Below are 19033 nucleotides of genomic sequence, written 5' to 3'. Positions count from 1 at the left end.
GCTTTGGTGACTAATAAAGTTGGTTCATGCGCCACTCTTCCCCTCTCATCCATTAGCCATAGTTGCTAGCTACGAGCCACAGCCTATTCATCATCTCTTGAGGCATGCACATGTTGTACTGGGAACACCAAGGTGAACACAGGGTTTAGTTCCCCCATGAAAGGAGGCGTATCACACGACCTGATCGCTCCTCTATTACGCTCGTTATCCAGCTGCTGCCTGCTGTTCTCTATTCAAACGAGTTTCATGTAGCGTGAATTAGGAGCAGGTCCTTATGGCCTGTTTGGTTGTCGTCAGAGTCTGGTTGTGTCTTTATCTGAGGACAAAACCAAGACATCGTACCCAGGGTGAAGCTAAACTTGTCACTCTCTCTCTCTCTCTCTCTCTCCACCATTAGCTCAAATGTGGACTCGCTCATTGCCCTAATGACACAATTTAGACATTGTCTTAATTGTGTGGTCTCATAGATAAATACATATGTGCATCGTTATCTTGTGGGTTAGGGTGTTTCACTCACGCAGTTTTTTTACATTTGACGCTCAGATTAGAGCCCTTTAAACCAACCGCACCTTCAAAGGAAATCCTTCTTAGCTTTGCCTTTAAAGGATTCCTTTCAAACGGTCTATGGCATCATGAACAACTGAATAAATATATGCATGGGTGTGAAAAATACAACAAATGAGATGCCTGTGCATTTCCTCAAAGGAACAACTTTGCATTTGTATTTATTGTTGAAACAAGCCCTCGAATACTGACGCATGACACCATGTTGTGATGGATCGTGACTTTGAGGGAAAAACAGTTGATATACTTATTTTCCATGAGAAATTAAAGCCATGTCTTTGCTTGGTTATAGGGTCGACAGGCTCCCTTTGAGTAATGACTGTGAACTTATACAAAATAGCGTTAAAAAAACGACAAAAGCTAAAATAAATCATGATTGAGGCCTTTTTCTTTCCGTCATTGAAAGTGGAAATTCAATGACACCAATGGGTTCAGTGGTGTCGTAACATTTAAATTATTCGGTTACTTTTTGAAGGCCAACTCTTTAAGCAGTTCTTTTGACCTAATATATTAGAGAGCAGCCCTCCAGGGATTTATGGATATAACACTAATAGTACAACGCGTGGAATAATTATCGAGTTCACCATGTCTATAATTAAACTATTAAATACTAGCATTGATAATAAACAATGCGTGCAATTACACCGACATGGGGATAAATCTCTCTGGCTCTAATTAGAGTGACACGATAAATGGAAAGGTGGGAGAGCCCCAAGGGCGATGTTATGGTTGGTTTTATTTACCAACTATATAAATTAGTGGCATTAGCCTTTATTAGTTCAATTCCCCTCCTCTCATCTCCCAGCGGTCTCTGCGACTCAGCCTCTATTGACGGACTCAACAGAGGCAGCAGTCGTTACTGCCATGGGTGTCATGAATGTATTTTGCATGTCGTTAGTGTGCGTCTGTCGTCTAAAGCCGATGTAAAGATGCGCACTGCAGAGTTTATTCACAGTTTAGTCATCGCGAAGAAGTCATTATCTGAAGAGACCTGCCGTGAATTTAGATGCATGTTAACGAACAGGTAGGGGACTAGGCGCTGAACAGGACCGCCTACTGGGAGGTGATGTGTACACGAGGGATCAGACACCCTATCTACTACTAGACTGTGGCTAATGGCATCACAATGGTTCATTTAATGCCTTAGCTATAGTGAAATTCCCCACATACCCAAAGCGATGATCAAAATCCCCATACGGACAACGCATTCAAACTGTTTTTTGTTGGACCATTAGAGATCCACATTTATCTTATATAGGCAAGATGGAAAAAGAACTTCCCTTCGGAGACTCGGAGGACCTGAAGATGTCGATGATTATTTTTAGTCAAGGAGTCAAAGTCAATTTGAATTCATCTCCCGGCTTAATGATCACCCTCTTAAGTCGCAGAGCGGGCCAAATATTTTCCACTTTATTACTCATAAAGCACTTCCAATTGTATTACTCATCTCTGAGCAGATTGGATTATGGGTAAAGCTCTATGGGCGCTTTCGACTGTTGATTTCCCCCGAGGCCATCGGGGTGAACTTTAATGATTTCACATCTCCACACAAACCCTGAGGTGTCTTAATTCCACGTGTCCCCCCCCCCCCCCCCCCCCGCCGAGGGACCGTCTGACGTCCAGACCGTCTGACACCGCTGTAGGTGGCAGTGCTCCTGGCATAGGTCAGTAGTTCGCCATTACCTCCCATTGAGGTGGACCAAGTGCTCCATCACAAGCGTTGTCATCGTGGAAATGTTAATGTGTTCAAAGTGATGGGGAGTTTGGCGGATTTCCAATTACTCAGCTACGTAGCGGCCACCATCTATAATACATCCCCCCCCCCCCCCCCCCCCTCCACCTTTTGTGACGATAATGAATATAGGGGCTTGCAAAATGTCCACTTTTCTGACGGGTCGAGGAGCGGGGGGAGATGTAGTGAACATGGTTTGCTACAGCCATGCCTGGAGCTATGGCTGTAGCATAGCCCCCAGATATGTACTCAAGGCCCGAGAGACACAATGAGAGTCAAAGATTCAAAAGAAACCAATTATTTCACTTGGACAAACTACAAGTCGGCCCGTGTATCTATATAATCTTTCTGAATTGTAATCGTAGAATAAAAAATGTATCGTATTGATGTTTTGGGTCATTTTTTCATTAATGAAAGTAAATCAGGCGCTCACTGTGTGAACAGGGAAGCATTCAGATGAGTTTACGTTAATCTGTAAGCAAACACATGAGTGCAAGTGTCAAACAGCAAAAGATGTCTTTGTCAAGTCATTTATATTTTTTACAGTTTTAAGAGACATCCCTAGACCACATTATGCATCAACCTAATGCCCATGTCTTCCAAAGGGCAGGGAAAACCCCCAGAGTGGGGAAACCCTAACGGAGGAACCCATGAGAGGATCCTCCCTACAGGGATGGGTACGACTGGGCCAATTGAGCAGAGCTATAATGGTAGCACTGTTAAAACCCAATGCCCAACCAATCGGAAAGCTTGCAATACATGTCCCAATAAATGAACTGTGAATGAACTAAACATTGCCATCCTATTTTCTCTGGGCCCGTCTAAGTGAATTCCTGGCTCTGCTTCTGGCTTTCCACTTAACAAAGTGTAAGCCAGCGACCAAGCAAGTATTTTTCCTCTTAGTCATTTTCATTATAACAACCTTATTTTTTAGTTTTGAGTCATGATCATTATACAATGATGTTAATATGCTAGGTTAAGCATAGAACCCTAGTGGGATAGGGGCGATTCAATATTCTGATCAGAACAAGCCAGCAGCAGTCTCTTCTTTTTTTGTGCACCTCGACTTAGCAACGAGGTGCACAAATAAGTGAAGTTGACACATTACGTTTACTTACTTCAATATTGCCAATCTTGAAGTCGTGAATGTTTGCACATTGTTAATTATGTTTGTTTTCCTCCGTTTAAATGTCATCAACCCACCGTAATACATGGAGATAGACTCAAGCGTGCCGCGGAAATCATTGGCGAAGAGCAAGCCATAGTGTAACCTTCTAAAATCCACCTCATCTACCTTTCAATATGCATCTCATGATTGCTCTCTGTAAGTGACGTCACTGACTAGTCAACTGACGAAGCAACTGATCAAATTAAAGACATTTCTAGAAAACAATTTGGGTCGGCTTAGCTCGGGAGGGAGAGCCTGTGGATCCATCGCTGGAAGGTTACTAGTTCGATCCCAGACTCCTCCGAGACATCTAATCTTAGCTGCCCCTGACGAGCTGGCTGTCGCCTTGCTCGACCCCGCCGTCGGTGTGTTAATGTGTGTATGACTCATTGTACGGGGCTATGTGAATGTGTGTATGAACAGTCATAAGTTGCTTAAGTTAATACAAATTATTGTATTAGATCATCTAATGACCCTGAAACTAAAAACATTGATTGGTGAATTATCCGCAACTGTAAAAAAAAATATTGAATTGAGCTGTGCATGTTCACTCTATAATCACACTCCTTAATAAGTTAAGTACGAATTAATTGACAATCCACGATCCAATTGAAAACTGAAACGCCCAAACATTTGGGTTAAAGCGGGCGAAAAGGAAGGTGGTTCCTGGTCAGGTTCCAGCAGTGAAAGCTGCTAAACCGTTAGGGACTTGGTCTGAGTCTGCCTTTTGCTCCCCGCTTCAGATCGCTTCATTGCAGAGCGTTCAATGTGGACTTTCTGTGCATTAAGAACATTGGTGCACATACATAAAATTACGCAAACCAAAACATGCAGGGACTTTGCGCTGGTATCCTCCTTAAACTTTACATCAGACTTCAGTCTGTAGAGTGTCTCAAATTCAACACAATATGAAGGAAATCCAGTTAATCACTTGACAACCACTCCATAGCTTCAAAACCGGTAATAAAATACAGTAAAATTCTTATTTTGACAACTTAATAGCGCATCGAAAAAAATAGCATTTGACGAGAGCTAAAACCCAAGTGATAGATTGCTCTTTGTTTCACCCACTCGCAACGGTAAAAAGTAATCTCGCTGTCGCTACTCGGTAGCGCATGCTCAAAATAAACATTGATGCTGAGCCCCCGTCATCGACATGTTTTTGTAATTTTGAATCGGTTGAACGTCTCTGCATTTTCTTTATCGATGGGGGCTTTGTTATGATCGGATGTGAATACAATGCGTAATCAACAGACAGAAAGGAGCTCGCTGTCTCCCTCGAGGCAGGCAGCCACTTTCGTAGAAGTATAATTATATTAGTTGTGGTACATACATTATATTAACCTATTTTGGAGCTTGTCTGGATGACGGCTGGTTTATGCAGCCTCACCTGGCCTGAGTCATACAATTGGACTCTGGGGCTGCGTGAGGCCGCGCACCTGGTTTAACCTGCACAGGATAAACCAGCCATCCGCACACACACTCTGGGGGGGTGCTCCTGCCTGGCAGTATGGATCACCTGCTTCATGCTGGAGGTCTCTCCCCCTCGAGTGTGTTGTGATGGCTGAAATCAATCATGACGGTAGGCTGGTCTGTAGACCCTCTCCTACCTCTCTCATGCGTTGTGTGTGTACTTTGAAGAAAGGTTAAATGTAAAGGTCAACCAGTACCTTTTTCTTGTTTTTCATAACCCTTTTATAAAATCTTTCTTTAGTTCCTGTTCTGATCATCCATTCTCAATGTGGCTTGATCATTCATATTCAAGCCTTTCTTTCATCTGATTTAAAAAAAGAAGTGCCCTATTACATTTTGAAACCTATGAACATTTTACTACAATAGAAAAATTGCTTCACCAAAGCCTCAATACTGCGAATATTTCATGACAACCCTATTTTTTAGGGTGTGTTGATGAAACGAAAGACTGGCCTAATGCTAGCTCAAAAGGGAATAGGACAGTAAAATGGTTGGCCAGTGATCAAGTCCATTACTAAGTGGGCATGGTTCATTTTCCTCATGGTGTGTGCTAGCTCCTGCCAATTTCAACCCCACCAATCAATCGGACTGAGAGTATAACGTCTCAATACATAAATAAACCAAGGATACATGGAGTTTGTTTCCTGCCAGAAAGTCCAGAGCCATTTGCCGAAGTCCACTCCGCCGTCAGTGATCATTTTGTAATTATCATCCGAGAATATCACAGATGACACATCAGATGTCATGCATTACGATTTCATCATTTGGCAGATAAGTGATATCCAAAGTGTCTTCCAGTGTAGACAGATAAAAGTCACTAAGGAGCCGGTATGGGAATTGGCCGATTGCTCAAGTGTGATTACAGCTTGGGCTGTCACAAGGAGTCACGCCAGTAGTCACTGGGCCGTCCCGTTGATTGGTGTAAGAGCAGGAACCAGAACTGCAACAAGAGTAGCAGTGAGTGAGTGCTGACCTGACAACATCCTCACAACTCATCCGTGTGATGCAACTGTCTGCAAGGTGGTTGAAATGGAGCATGGCACCGAGGACATTGAATCAGAATGCTGTGAATCATCTTTGATGTTGTTTTCTTTTGGTTTTCTTCCAATAACCTCTTAACAGGCAAGCTTTGGTTATTCTTCACTAATTGGATTGGATACTTAAGTATGGCCATGGTGGTGCTGCTGCAATCCAGTGTTTAGAAATGTGGTTGGTTGTGTATTGTGTTTTGTTCAAATTAAGTCGTCAATACCTCCCTGTGCTGCACCTATACTTCACTTTGTTCATAAGGTACGATGTTGAGGTCAAGGTTGGTATTTTAGATAGCTTTGAGAGAAAGACCCCAACAGACTCTAACGGACATTGGCGTGTCTTCGTCAACACTTCTATCGTCCACATACACGATATAGGTTTATTTAAAACCAGCTACGTAAAATATCCCAATTTGTAGGAGATTAATTTGATTGATTGTTGATTCCTTGGTGAAAAGGTGTCATAAAAAATATACATACAGTATATTTGAACGTATCTTTCTCATCTAAAGTGCGTCATTTTAATTAGTGGCTTGTCATTAGACTATAATGTCTAAAACTCAACACAATATGAAGGAAATACGTGATGCCAAACATTTATTCCAGCCATTAAACCACACAAAGAAAAATCGAAATCTCCGTGTCCTAAATTTACATTTGTAAGACAAAGAAACACCTTTTCATTCTTATAACAACTGAATAGCACAAAAAAATACCTTAAGCGTTTGAGGAGAACACAAAACCCAGGCCATTGATTACTCTTTATTTTGGCCACGCACATTTGTTTATCTCAATGGACAAGCGAACACTCCCGGTGGCAGCCCATCAATGCCCAGATCGATGGCTGGCTTGTAGCCTGTAGCCGCTGCATTGCATTAGCATAGTAATGACTCTTTGGCCCTTCCTCCTCCTCCTATTCCTCTTCCAGTAAGCAAATAACCATCACAAGTGGCATCAGAATCTTAAAAAATATTAAGGTCCACAAAAGGTACTTTTTGTTTAGCCTTTTTTGTGGAAGACGTTTTTGGTTTAGATTGGATGTATCTCTCGGAAGTTTCTCTGCACGTCTCAGATTTTGTTTTTCCTTTAGTATTGTTATTTGACACGTTTTATTTATTCTTCCTGCAGAGTTGTTTCAATCCACTCTGTTTTGCGTTGTTGCGTGGACAGCGCTGTAGGAATTGGGTTTTGTTGAGTGATTGCCAGAGAGGCAAATGAGGGATCTGGAAAGTTCCTCTCTGATTTGCAATGAGCCTTTATCAATGCCGGGCGGGAAAATGAGGTTGCCTCTGTCGGAAAAAGAAACCAGGCATTCTGAGGAAATATGGCCACTTCCGTCTGACACAGCTGCCCTGTGGTGTACGCTTTGAAAATGGTTTCAATCCAAGTCATTCCCATGAAGAGATATTGGTCCAATCTTATAAAGTCGATTTGCGTCGCAATCCAATAGATTTATAAACTATATTGTTTGTTGTTTTTTTGCCAATACATCGCGTCTCTATAATACACTTTAGAGCCAGTCCAAGAACACATCAAGACTGTCAAATCATTTCTTTCAAAGGTACGATTTCTGGGTGATGTCTTGGGTAACTTTAACCCGGTCATCATTATGGCTGCTGATCTCAAGAAATGATTTTCAGAAGGCCATGTATGTGTCTCAAATTAATTTTTTTTCAAGTGGGGGCAGTAAGAGAGTGAGAGAGAGAGAGGCAGCAAACAAGAGGAATGGATGGAGACAGAGAGTGACAAGGCGCTTAGTTATGCAGTTAGGCATGTGCCCTTCCCCTAATTAAAATAAAATAAAATAAAGAGACCCACTATTACCAGCTCACAGATGGCTGATGCTCTTCTATTTGGGTCCCCGGGGATCCAAACTTGCCTTTGCTTGCAGAGAGAGTTGGCATTTCAAGTGCATTAGCAAGCCTCATTTGCTCTGCCGTGCTTACAGCCACATGGACATCAACCCGTGGCGAAGGTATGCCCCTCTCCGCTGGGGGAAAGGCCAAACATACTGGGGATGTTTATAGCGAGAGGTGCATTCGAATTTCAATTAACAGAAGTCACACTGAGACACTGAGTCTATCGTTTTAACGTTTATAGTCCCTTTATTTGGACATTTTTACAATTAGGTTTATTAATTAATTAAGTTTGCTCAAGTGTGTGTGTGTGTGTGTGTGTGTGTGTGTGTGTGTGTGTACCCCTCTCCCCTATCGCTCTCTCTCTCGCTCTTTTTTTAAGAGGTCAAGGCAGTTTAAGGAACTCCAATTGCCTCGGTGCAAACGATCATTAGAGGTTCTTAGATTTAAACGCCGCCCATAGGAAATCACACACTGTTTAATTAAGTTCATGCTTGAAAGTGTTTGTCCTGTGGTAGACAGATGAGATATGAAGTAACACACAGTTCGTCTAGGTCAGCTTTTCCATTAACGAAAAAAAATTAAGAACCGCTCCTGATGGAAAACCGGCCGATTTTCAGGGTTACCGGTTGGAGTATGGGGTTATATTATAATCTACCGGGGAAGATTCCCACATGGATTGCTTTCATTTAGCCAAAGCGTTTGTATTCCGGATACATCCGCAAAAGATTTAAATTCATCGACTGCCTCCATAAAAAGTCAGGAAGTGTGCTTGTCTAAAACACTGGATCCCATCGGTGTGTTTCCTTTAAAATACGTCAATAGATTAGAAGTATTGCCACTCTGCACTCCAAGACATTACGGGAAGAAGGTGAAACTCGGGCCAAACACGGAGAATTCCCTGTGGCGCGGATTAAGTTGTGTTTGATGAATTCCAATAAGGAGGTATGTGCCCCTCTGAAGGACACGCTGCCTACAACCTGGGGCCATTCAGGAGTCTCTGAAGGTGATGTCAGAGGCATCCACATCATGTCAATATGCACTCTGCTTAGTCGCTGGGTTATAGGAGATAACCACCGCGTTATATTACACAGGAGGCCTTGTGATGTAGGAGTTAGACGTCGATAAGTCATCTTGAACTCATCACGTTTTTATGGTTTCGATCATTTGATTTGAGTGTAGTCTCTTTTGGGATGTGTTGTGCAACAAACGACACATGTTGTGTTTGTCAACTTGTTTTTTTTGTTTGTAACAAAACGGTGGGAAAAGTCAATTTTAGTTTTTGCTCATTCTTGCTTCAAATGTGACTCAATATAAACTGTTTTATAATGATAATAATAATATAAGGTAACGTAATCATAGGGTGGGGAATAATAACCAGCCTTTAAACAAATCATTAAATCTCACAATAAGTGGTGAGGAAAGCTTGCAATTGATCGTCCCGGTAATTAGTTATCGGATAAACTTAAAATTATATTGCATAAAATAAATAACTAATGCATCTCCAGTAAGAACTCAAAATAACTCAAAAGATTACAAGGCAGTTTGCTTATGAATACGCCATTGCTCCACTTAATAACCAGACAAACCATCGCAGTCGACTCGTACCCTTGGTACCCATTTAGTTTTGGACACACTGTGTTCTCATAAGGGTTGCTGGTCGCTCCGGCTTCACCTCAATGTGTGTGTGTGTGTGTGTGTGTGTGTGTGTGTGTGTGTGTGTGTGTGTGTGTGTGTGTGTGTGTGTGTGTGTGTGTGTGTGTGTGTGTGTGTGTGTGTGTGTGTGTGTGTGTGTGTGTGTGTGGTCTGGAGTTTTGTGACGGAGTCCAGCCACACCACAGACATCACACCAAGATGCTTTGTTTATACATCTCTGTTGCATTGTTTATATTTGCGCTATGAAACGTGGAGGATCTGTCTGGGTGTGTATGGACGGTAAACGCACAATCTGTTTATGTAGATACTCTTTCCAGCGTCGATTAGAAGATAAAAGCTTGCGCTTTACATGTTGGTAATGTTTTAGATGGTAACTATTGCAAGACGAACATAAGCCCCTTAAAAGAAGCAGAGTGTAAACAGCGAGAGGGAGGGAGTGGCGAGGCGTCTGCTGGCCTAGTTTGCCTGGCCGCTGTCGGGAAGCAACCAGACACACAGATGGGTGTCCAGGACACACAGGGGACCGTTCTAAACACACTAGCGTGTTAACACACACACTGAGGAAATAAACCGTCAGATAGGCTTTAAGAGACGAAGCGGTGGACTGGAGCTCTGGGAGTACAGACACAGAGGGGAGGAAAGGGGATGAAGGGAGAGAGAGGGAGACGTAGGGAGGGAAAGGGAGACCTAGGGAGAGAAAGGGAGACGTATGGAGAGAAAGGGAGACAGAGAGAGAAAGGGAGACAGAGAGAGCAAGGGAGACAGAGGAAAAAAAGGGAGACATAGGGAGAGAAAGGGAGACATAAAAAGGGAGAGAAAGAGAGACAGAGAGAGAAAGGGAGACAGGGAGAGAAAGAGAGACGTAGAGAGAGAAAGGGAGACGTAGAGAGAGAAAGGGAGACAGAAAGAGAAAGGGAGACGTAGGGAGAGAAAAGGAGACAGGGAGAGAATGGGAGACATAGAGAGAAAAAGGGAGACATAGGGAGAGAAAGGGAGACGTAAAGAGAGAAAAGGAGACGAAGGGAGATAGAGGGAGACAGAGAGTTGCAAGGAGAGGTAGGTAGAGCAAGTGTGAGAGAGTGAGCTGTTTTTAACCCTCCTTCCTTCAGGGACATAGTTACCATTCTGTGCATATTGTCTTCTCTACATATTTTATCATTTCCGCAGCGCGCTAGACTAGACATTCGGATTATGCTTGAATTAGTCAGTGTTTGATTCCAAGCTGTTTTTCACAGATACTCATCATCACTTTGCAACATGAGTGCCCCATGTAAATGTGCTCTATATCATGGCACAGTGATGCAACGCGTTGCCCGCGTGCCCACGGAGCACTAGCAATGTCGCAGTCTGCCATGTTGCCTGAATGCATGTCATGATTGAGTGCCAAGTGTAGAGATTTACAGTCTTGGTGACGGCTGTTGTGGAATTTGTTCTTCAGCTCCATGCTGTCATTTCCCATTGTGAGTAATCTCGCCCACACGCCAGTCAATCAATACACAACACAAGAACGCTGTGACCTGGAATAGACTGGATAGAACATTTAGTTAATCATGTTTCAAACTCCTATACCTAACTAAAGGAAGTGAATGAATGGGTTGACCGAAATAAAGTAACCCTTAACACACATAACGCATAAATGAACACATACAAATTATGCCAAGTAAATAGATAATAAATTCCATCATGCAGTACCCCCTAGACTTGCAGTGAAACATTTAAACTGTTTCATTTCAAGTGTTAAAGACTTTCATCTTTTAATGTTTTTTTTATGGTTTTCAGTTATTATTCGAGTGGAATTAATTTCGAAGTAAACTCATTAAACACATTTTAAAATTAAACATTTTCAAAATCACATCAATGCGACGAAAATGAAATCTAAAAATAAACCAGGAATTCGCAGCATAGGGGGTGGGGGGGCACCCCGGCCTACTGGTATCATGTTGGCCAGCACAACATGGGGGGGGGGCAGTCATTTAATTGAAGAGCCACCAAGCAACCACACGAAAACTTTTATTGTGAATAGAAGTTGTGCAAATCTCCGCGGTCGAGCTCCATGGCTAACTTTATATTGAATACACACTCTCCCTCAGCGCTCTACTTTTTGAATCAGAAGCCCCCCCCCCCTCTCCTGAGTGGTCCTGTTGCGGGGGTACACTGTCCTGTGGGACTGTGCACAAGGGTCCCCCTGGTGGCATGCACACACACAAACACACACAGACACACACAGACACTCACACGGCCATTAGTAAACACCTTCAGAGGTCTTTCGATGCCATTGATTTTCACCTGTGCACAAAGCAGTCTCTCTCTCTCTCTCTCTCTCTCTCTCTCTCTCGCCTAATAGGCAACCCCCCGCATTGCCATAGGCAGAGGAGCAGCCTTGGTGACCTTCGCCTCTGTTCAAACGTACAGGGAGTCCCACCCCGGCCAACGGGGTAATTGCATTTTAACTCTGCATTACGCCAGTACAGCCCAGAATCTCCTCCAACTCAACACCACACAACAGCAACAGCGTCTCATGGCTAACAAGTTCCATATCAATAAAAAAGACGGCCTCCCGTGGCCGAAGGCATCATTATTTTGCCGATAGACACCGATGTTTCCAGGCAGAAACCGGCCCTCCCCTCCCAAAGTGGCTATTTATTTATCAATTGTCCGCCATTCCTACTGATTTACTCTGATTTATAGTGTAATTAGTGATGTCATTCATAACATCATCAACATGAGTCCAGATGTAAGGAAAGCATTTATGTTTTTAAAAGTCTGGAGTTGGAGAAATGTTCTATTCAAACTGCAACGAAGCGGTCGGTCTGTGTACAACGATGGACTCGTTGAAAGGGACCGACTGCCTGTGGGAGAGCCGACCCAGCAGGGGGGGGGGGGGGGGGGGGGGTGGTCCCTTGAGGGGTCGGCGCTGTTACCCCAGGGGCGTCACAGTGGGGGGGCCAGGGGCCGCATTCACACGAGGCAGGATGTGTAAGGAGCGCGAGTTAAGGCGAGCAGTGGGCTGTCCGTCGCACAGAGAGTCACGACCGCGGTGTCGTTGTACACGGAGAGGTCGGGGGCTCGGAGAAGTTGGTGCTGGTGGAGTTTTTGTTGACGACGAGAACTGTTATTAGAGGAGGGATTTTGCTGTTTATTTAACACGGGTAATGCACAATAATTAAATTGCAACCACATCTGTCTGTGTTTTTTAAATATAGCGAGCGGGTCCAGCGGTCATGTTTTTTCAGGGAGTCAATTTGACTGTCATTGTCATTAGAGGAATGATTTATTTAGTTTATTTAACGGGGACACTGCACCGTAAATACCTTCACCAGAGATAGCTAGGAGCACATTTCTCATCCGTACTGCGTGGGTTGGAGTGATTATACGATCGGTGACTTAGACAAGTGAAGTGTATTAAGCGATTTTTAGCGGTTGTGTTTTTAATTGGAGACAGTCACGACCGGATCTTGACGATACACTTGATTATAGACCTGGCTGCGCAGTACAGTTAGTTCTTGTTGTAGTTCTTACCAAAGACTTTGGAACCAGGATGGTATAGCGGATTCGGTGTTGGACTCCCAGCCAAAAGGTGTCGGTCCTTCATGTCCGCAGTCTACCTGTGGGTATCCGTGACTAAGATGCCTTATCTACATCAAACAATTAATAATTTATGACGTGCATCTGAAGTGATTGTTTTAAGTGGTTTTTATTATGTCGATCAAAAACTGATATCGTAAGCCTCATAGCATAATTGCCAAAGTCATATTGTGGCCAAATTGCGATGTCTAACCTAACTCTACTCTCCTGACGCTGCTGATTCACAGTGCCACATTGGCTATATCCTAAGCCAATCAGAGTGCTTTATACAGTCCATTATCACTATCTGCCTAAGTCAGCTATTTCACTTTGGCTGACTACAAGGTGAACCTTAAAACACGACTCAGTCAATTATTCTATGATTTTAACGATATGCTGGTGGCCGTGGTCATCCTATCTATGCTTGTTATTCAATCCCCCTCAGTTCCTACTAGAATATACGAACTCGTGCAAGTCCACGACGACAAGCACGGGGTTGGTGCACTTTCAAGATGTATATATCTTCCCACCCGGCCGCTGTCAAACACTGCCGACTGCAAACAAAACAGCAACTACACAGTGTTTGTGTTGTCCTCCTCGGGGGACTCTGATGGGGTGGACCGCGGCTCGGTCCATGATGAGAAGGAATCATCCCACACTGATCACTAGGTTTCTCCTATACACCCGCCAGGATAGGAATGCTGAATTCAGATTGACCCCAGTTTGTGTGTGTGTGTGTGTGTGTGTTTGTGTGTGTGTGTGTGTGTGTGTGTGTGTGTGTGTGTGTGTGTGTTTTTGTGCTGTAAGATGTGTGTGTTAGAGCCTTAATATATTGTGTGGTAGACACACGTTGTATTCCAAACCGTATTTTCCTTTGTGTTGGAAATATACATTCTACGATTCCCTTTCTAAGAAATGGAAGACGTCCTCGCATTTAACCTGTTTTATGAATAAAGTGTTGATGTGTCTGTGGCTGACGATTGATTATACAGCTAATAGACATCAAATGACAGTCACCATTTCCGATGTGTCATGCACAGTGGCAGCTGGTGCCGTCGTTGGGTAGCAGAGCTAAAAAAACGAATGTCAAACGCCTCCCCTCACCTCACGGGTACGAGTTCACAGCGGCAGGCTTTCTGAGCCGCAAACCGGTTTATCACCATAGCGTTGAAGTGTGGTGAATTGTGGAGATGGAATGCATAACAGGCTTTTTAGTTCCCCCAAAAACAAGCACGCTATATGTCACCCAATATTCACTATTAAAGAGGCAGGGGAATTATTAATATATATTTTTTGATGAATTATTGAATTAGTTTTTTATTGCATGCTCGTAATTGATTGACACTCCCTTGAGCTTGATGGCGCCACTTGCCGTAGTGAACAATGTAAAGTTGTTTTACATAAATGCCACGGATATGAAACCTAATATATTGAATCGAATCATAATTTTCAGCTCAACGTGAATATCTAGGGTGTAATTTGATCCATCAAGTTTAGGGTGGGAGTCTGAAATAAAAATGACTTCACCACAGTGGAAAACTGCGGTAAATGATCTGGCATCTGTCCTGGCATCCCTAAAAACACAGTTACCAATACACCAAGACTTATCAACGGCAGTATGATGTATCAAGACAATGCCATTAGTATGTGCTTTCACACCACTTGAAGAAAATCGTTTTGATCCCGTTGTTAAAACAATGCATCAATAGAGCAAAAAGCATGTGAGTTGTACGCTGTAGAACACAACCTGGTCTAGTGATAGTTAACATTCCTGTTAATGTAAACGATCATCTCATCTGCAAATTGGACGCTGACAGGGAGCGTAACTTAACGAAGATGTGTATGCTCACAAACACATTATCATAGGCAATAATAGTTTATGTTTGTCCTTGGCCACCTCTGTCTTGTGGCCTACAGTAATACCCATGGTCAACTTTTTTATTAGATTTGGGCCCCTTTGAAACGGCTTGCATAAAGAATGAATAAGAAAGTAGAAATCGATTGAATGCTGTTCAAGGTTTCAGTGTCACCCTTGCAACCCCCACAGACGCACACACGAAGACAAACGCATACAATACACATAGTAGTATCTAAAGGACACACACTGACCTACACAATGCAAAGAGAGGCAAGCCCAGTTTCAAACACCCGCACACACACACCACAAATGCACACACCCCATGCACACAAATATATACAACACCAAACAAACGCCCACAAGGGTATAGACAGCCAAAGAACAGCGCGCGCACACACACAGACACACACACACACACACGGACAATTGGCTGCAGGATGGACTGGGAAGAAGTGGAGACAGAGTTTGCGGTGACAGAGGGAGGAGGAGGAGGAGGACAGGGTAGATGGATATGGTAAGTAATGACCGTCTCTTCAATAAAATATATTCAGTGCAGAGAGAGGGAGAGGCTGGGGGATCTCAGCCACAGCCTTGTGGTGACACGGCAGAGAAAGGAAAGTATCGGCGGCTGGATTAGGCGAAGGCAAGGGGGCGGCGTATAAGTTAGGTGTGGGGTCGCCTGTGTAAACATCACTCAATCACTAAATGTGGTGTCGGAGCACGACACTCGCACGTGCACACACACATACACATACACACATATACACGCACACACACACACACACACCCCTACCTGAGTTCATTCCAGTGCATTCCGCAGTCTCTAACCAAAGACAAATGATGAGCTTTGAAATGTCTTCTATCTTATCATTAAATTGTACATGGGGATCATACATATATAGACGTGTGTGAGTCCAGTGTTAATAGATATACTTCTTTCGGCGGGGGGGGGGCAGAAATTGAGCACTGCTTCACAGTCCTCACACTGTATATGCACACGTTTTGATGCTAGCCATTAACTAGGAGTATTGATTCCCGACCACCCTCCAGCGTGTACTCGGGAATATAAATGAATTCTTCGCCTTTTTTGCCTCCTGTTATATCAGCAGTCGGGGACTTCGTAACCTTTCCAGCGAGGCCAAAGTAAACGCCAAAAACTTTTCTATGTATATTTCCTTCACATCTATAAATATGTATTATTTTAATATTCCAATTGATATACATTGGCTTTTCAACGTTCCTAATTCGGGTACGGAGAAGGTCAGAGTCTTAGTGTCCGATGTGACTAATAAAGTTATTCATCCTCACAAACGACCCTGCGCTAGTGAAGGTTCCTCTGTGCTTCAACAGATGAGAAGATAAGGTGCTGGTTCAAAAACCATCGCATCACGGTTCATCCGTCTGCGACCGTAGTGACGAGAAACGAGAGGGCGATATTGAAACATAAGTCCATCCGTCCTTTAAGATTATCCATCCCGTAATAGGGTCACCGTGGCAACGGGGAGACCTGTTGAAAGCCGCCCAGACGCAATCCCCTTCTTCAGTTGTCAAAAACAAACGTATCAGAAAAATACCCCCTACAGTATAGTTAAACGGTTTGTGTATCTGTCCCTATTAAAGAGAAACACACACACACACACACACACAGACACACAGACACACACACACACACACACACACGCCCCGCTACAGTAGTTTTGTCTAGTTATGTCTCAGCACATAGTAATTTTCCGTCGCAGCTTCTCCCCCGTCACCGATTTGTATTATTTTCCCCTGGTTCTGCTGAATGCCATGCTACGTGATTAGCTCGTGACCTAGCGCATAACCTTCCGTAATTGCTAGTATAAGCCACCGCCGCGCCGCCCCTTGTTGTGGCCGTCAGGACTTTCCACAAATGCAAATGTCTGCCCCTGGGTGACACCCAACGGCGAGGATCTTTTTTTTTATTAAAACAACGGCGCCAAAAGAGAAGGAATTAACTGCCTTATAATTAACCGCACAACGGGCTCGGCATGCGCACACACACACACACACACACACACACACACACACACACACACACACACACACACACACTATGTGCCGATATTCCCTTTGAGGAAATATCTTGTTTCTGATACCATTGCCAAACTGGCAGCCAGAGCAGACTGGTGGTGGGTGGGAGGTAGTGGTTGGGGGGGGGGGGGTTGGTAGTCCACAGGGGGGGGGGGGGGGGGGGGGCGGGTGGAGAGAGTAGAGGCAGTGTCTGTCAGGATCCCCAAACTACAAGGTTAACTGGCGTTTAGCTCAGCGGCGTTCCTCACGACGCCAGTAAAACAAAAAGAGCCGGCGCCGCGGCCGTCGGCGGGGGCGACCTTGTCTGTTTAATGAAATGTGGTGACCGAGCGTAACCAACGGCGACGGGCGACGCCGCGCTGTCCCGGGGCCCGCGGGGGAGCGATGCCGTCTGTGTGCCCTGCCCGCTGGCCTGTGATATTGAACCGCGGAAAACGGCCTTTAACCAATGGGGGGAGAGGAATGAATAATGGGGAGGAGGAGGGGGGTGGGGAGGTGACTTGTGTGTTGGCACTGGTTCATTGCTCGGGGGGGGGTTGGGGGGTGGGGGCATGTTGAATCCCTTTGAGGCTGGATTAGCCATCAAGGCAGTCGTGTTGGACATGCACTTGACGTGGCTTGGCGATATCGCCGTGGTCTGTAAAGGCTCTTTAGGGCCAGGGTGTTGGTCTGCCTCAGAGGGAAGGTAGCGGGTTCGAACCCAATGCCCCCCAGCCTACCTGTTGCAAACCTATAGCAAAACACCTGCTTACCCCCCCTCACCTCCACTGCCTGCGCGTCAATGACTTGTATTGCATTATATTCACATTTAGGGCCTTTGGCAGATGCTTTTATCCAAAGCGACTTACCATAAGTACATTTGTCAGAAGAAAGAGAAACGACAATATAGCGCTTTCGGATCAGTGGGGATGTTTATAGAAGTGCCAAGCAGTAACAATTGTTAGGTAAATCCATTCCCTGTATACAAGAAAGACAAATAGGATAAGATGCTGCCAAATGCTAAGTAATATTTGTATGTAAAAAACTGTACATTGTAAGCTTTGGATAAAAGTGTGTGCGCATGACCAAATAATAGGGGTCATGATGAAGACATGAGGGGGCTGGTGACGTGAGGACCATTGGCTTGTTTGAGTGTTTTTTGTGTATTTTGGCAAAAGGCTAGCCAAAGCACGGCCGCCTGTACTTGAAGTTCAGACAATGCCCTCTGTGGGCCATTTTCTCTCTGCCTCTCACCCAAACCCTTGTGTACATACATAACAAGGGCCAGAATCCCCACAGAGTCCCCTTTTTGAGTTTAGTTTCTCAAAACAATCTCGTTCTCAGAGGAATGACTCATTCTTTCAAATGAAAAGGGGTATAGTCTGACGTTTTTCCACGGACACTGGAGCTTTTTACCACAAACGAAAAATTAGATCCTGAGATATAAACACACTTTCATTTCATAAAATCAAAGTCTATCATTTGTCAGTGATTGCCCCCCAGGGGATATGCCGGTACTTTCTTTGGGTAAAAGTTTCAAACGAGAAATATGCACAATTGTGTGTACATGTATTCATGGGTGTGCGGCCTTTGAAGCAGCAATCCTGCAGGTAGAATTAAGATAAAACGAGGTGTCGTCGCCAAATTGGACGAACGCGCTGAATCCCTCGACCGCCGCGTGTCGTCGCCCAATAGGAATCGGGGGCGTTACATCGCGGTGAGCGTGTGACATTTCCCACGCCAGCCGCCTCGTCTCAACGCGGCCACGTTAGCCTTGAAGAGGGAGGGGAGGGGGGGAAAAAGAGGTTGGACCGTAATGTAATTTAGTCTACCTTGTCTGTCTCCCACAATACTACATCCATCATTGTCAGCTCAGGGTACATCAATGCCAACCCCAAGGTTTTCGTAGTCTTTTTGTGTGTCTCTCCTGTCTGAAGACATCAGGCGGGGGAGGAGAACAGGGGGAGTGGAAGACGCCGGAACGCCATGTCTTGTCTTTTATATTGTTTTGGAGGGGAAAGCAATTTATTATATATATATCAGATGGGGCCACTCTATGCCGCCGCTCCGATAGCACAGCCGCAGACATGATGGAAT

At 44.4% G+C, this 19033-nt stretch overlaps 1 protein-coding gene across 1 annotated transcript in view; it reads left to right on the top strand.

Annotated features, from left to right (window-relative positions):
- The first annotated feature begins 1827 nt into the window (after positions 1–1827).
- Positions 1828–19033, top strand: part of LOC130377030 (cadherin-18-like) — a 192833-nt gene continuing 175627 nt past the window's right edge. Inside the window, exon 1 of the mRNA XM_056583968.1 lies at positions 1828–1871. Within this exon, the coding sequence (XP_056439943.1) occupies positions 1828–1871 (44 nt within the window). The remainder of the gene's footprint in view (positions 1872–19033) is intronic.

The sequence above is a fragment of the Gadus chalcogrammus genome, chromosome 23 (genome assembly GCF_026213295.1).
Source record: "Gadus chalcogrammus isolate NIFS_2021 chromosome 23, NIFS_Gcha_1.0, whole genome shotgun sequence".
Lineage (NCBI taxonomy): Eukaryota > Metazoa > Chordata > Actinopteri > Gadiformes > Gadidae > Gadus > Gadus chalcogrammus.
This window is presented reverse-complemented; position numbering and strand designations above follow the sequence as displayed.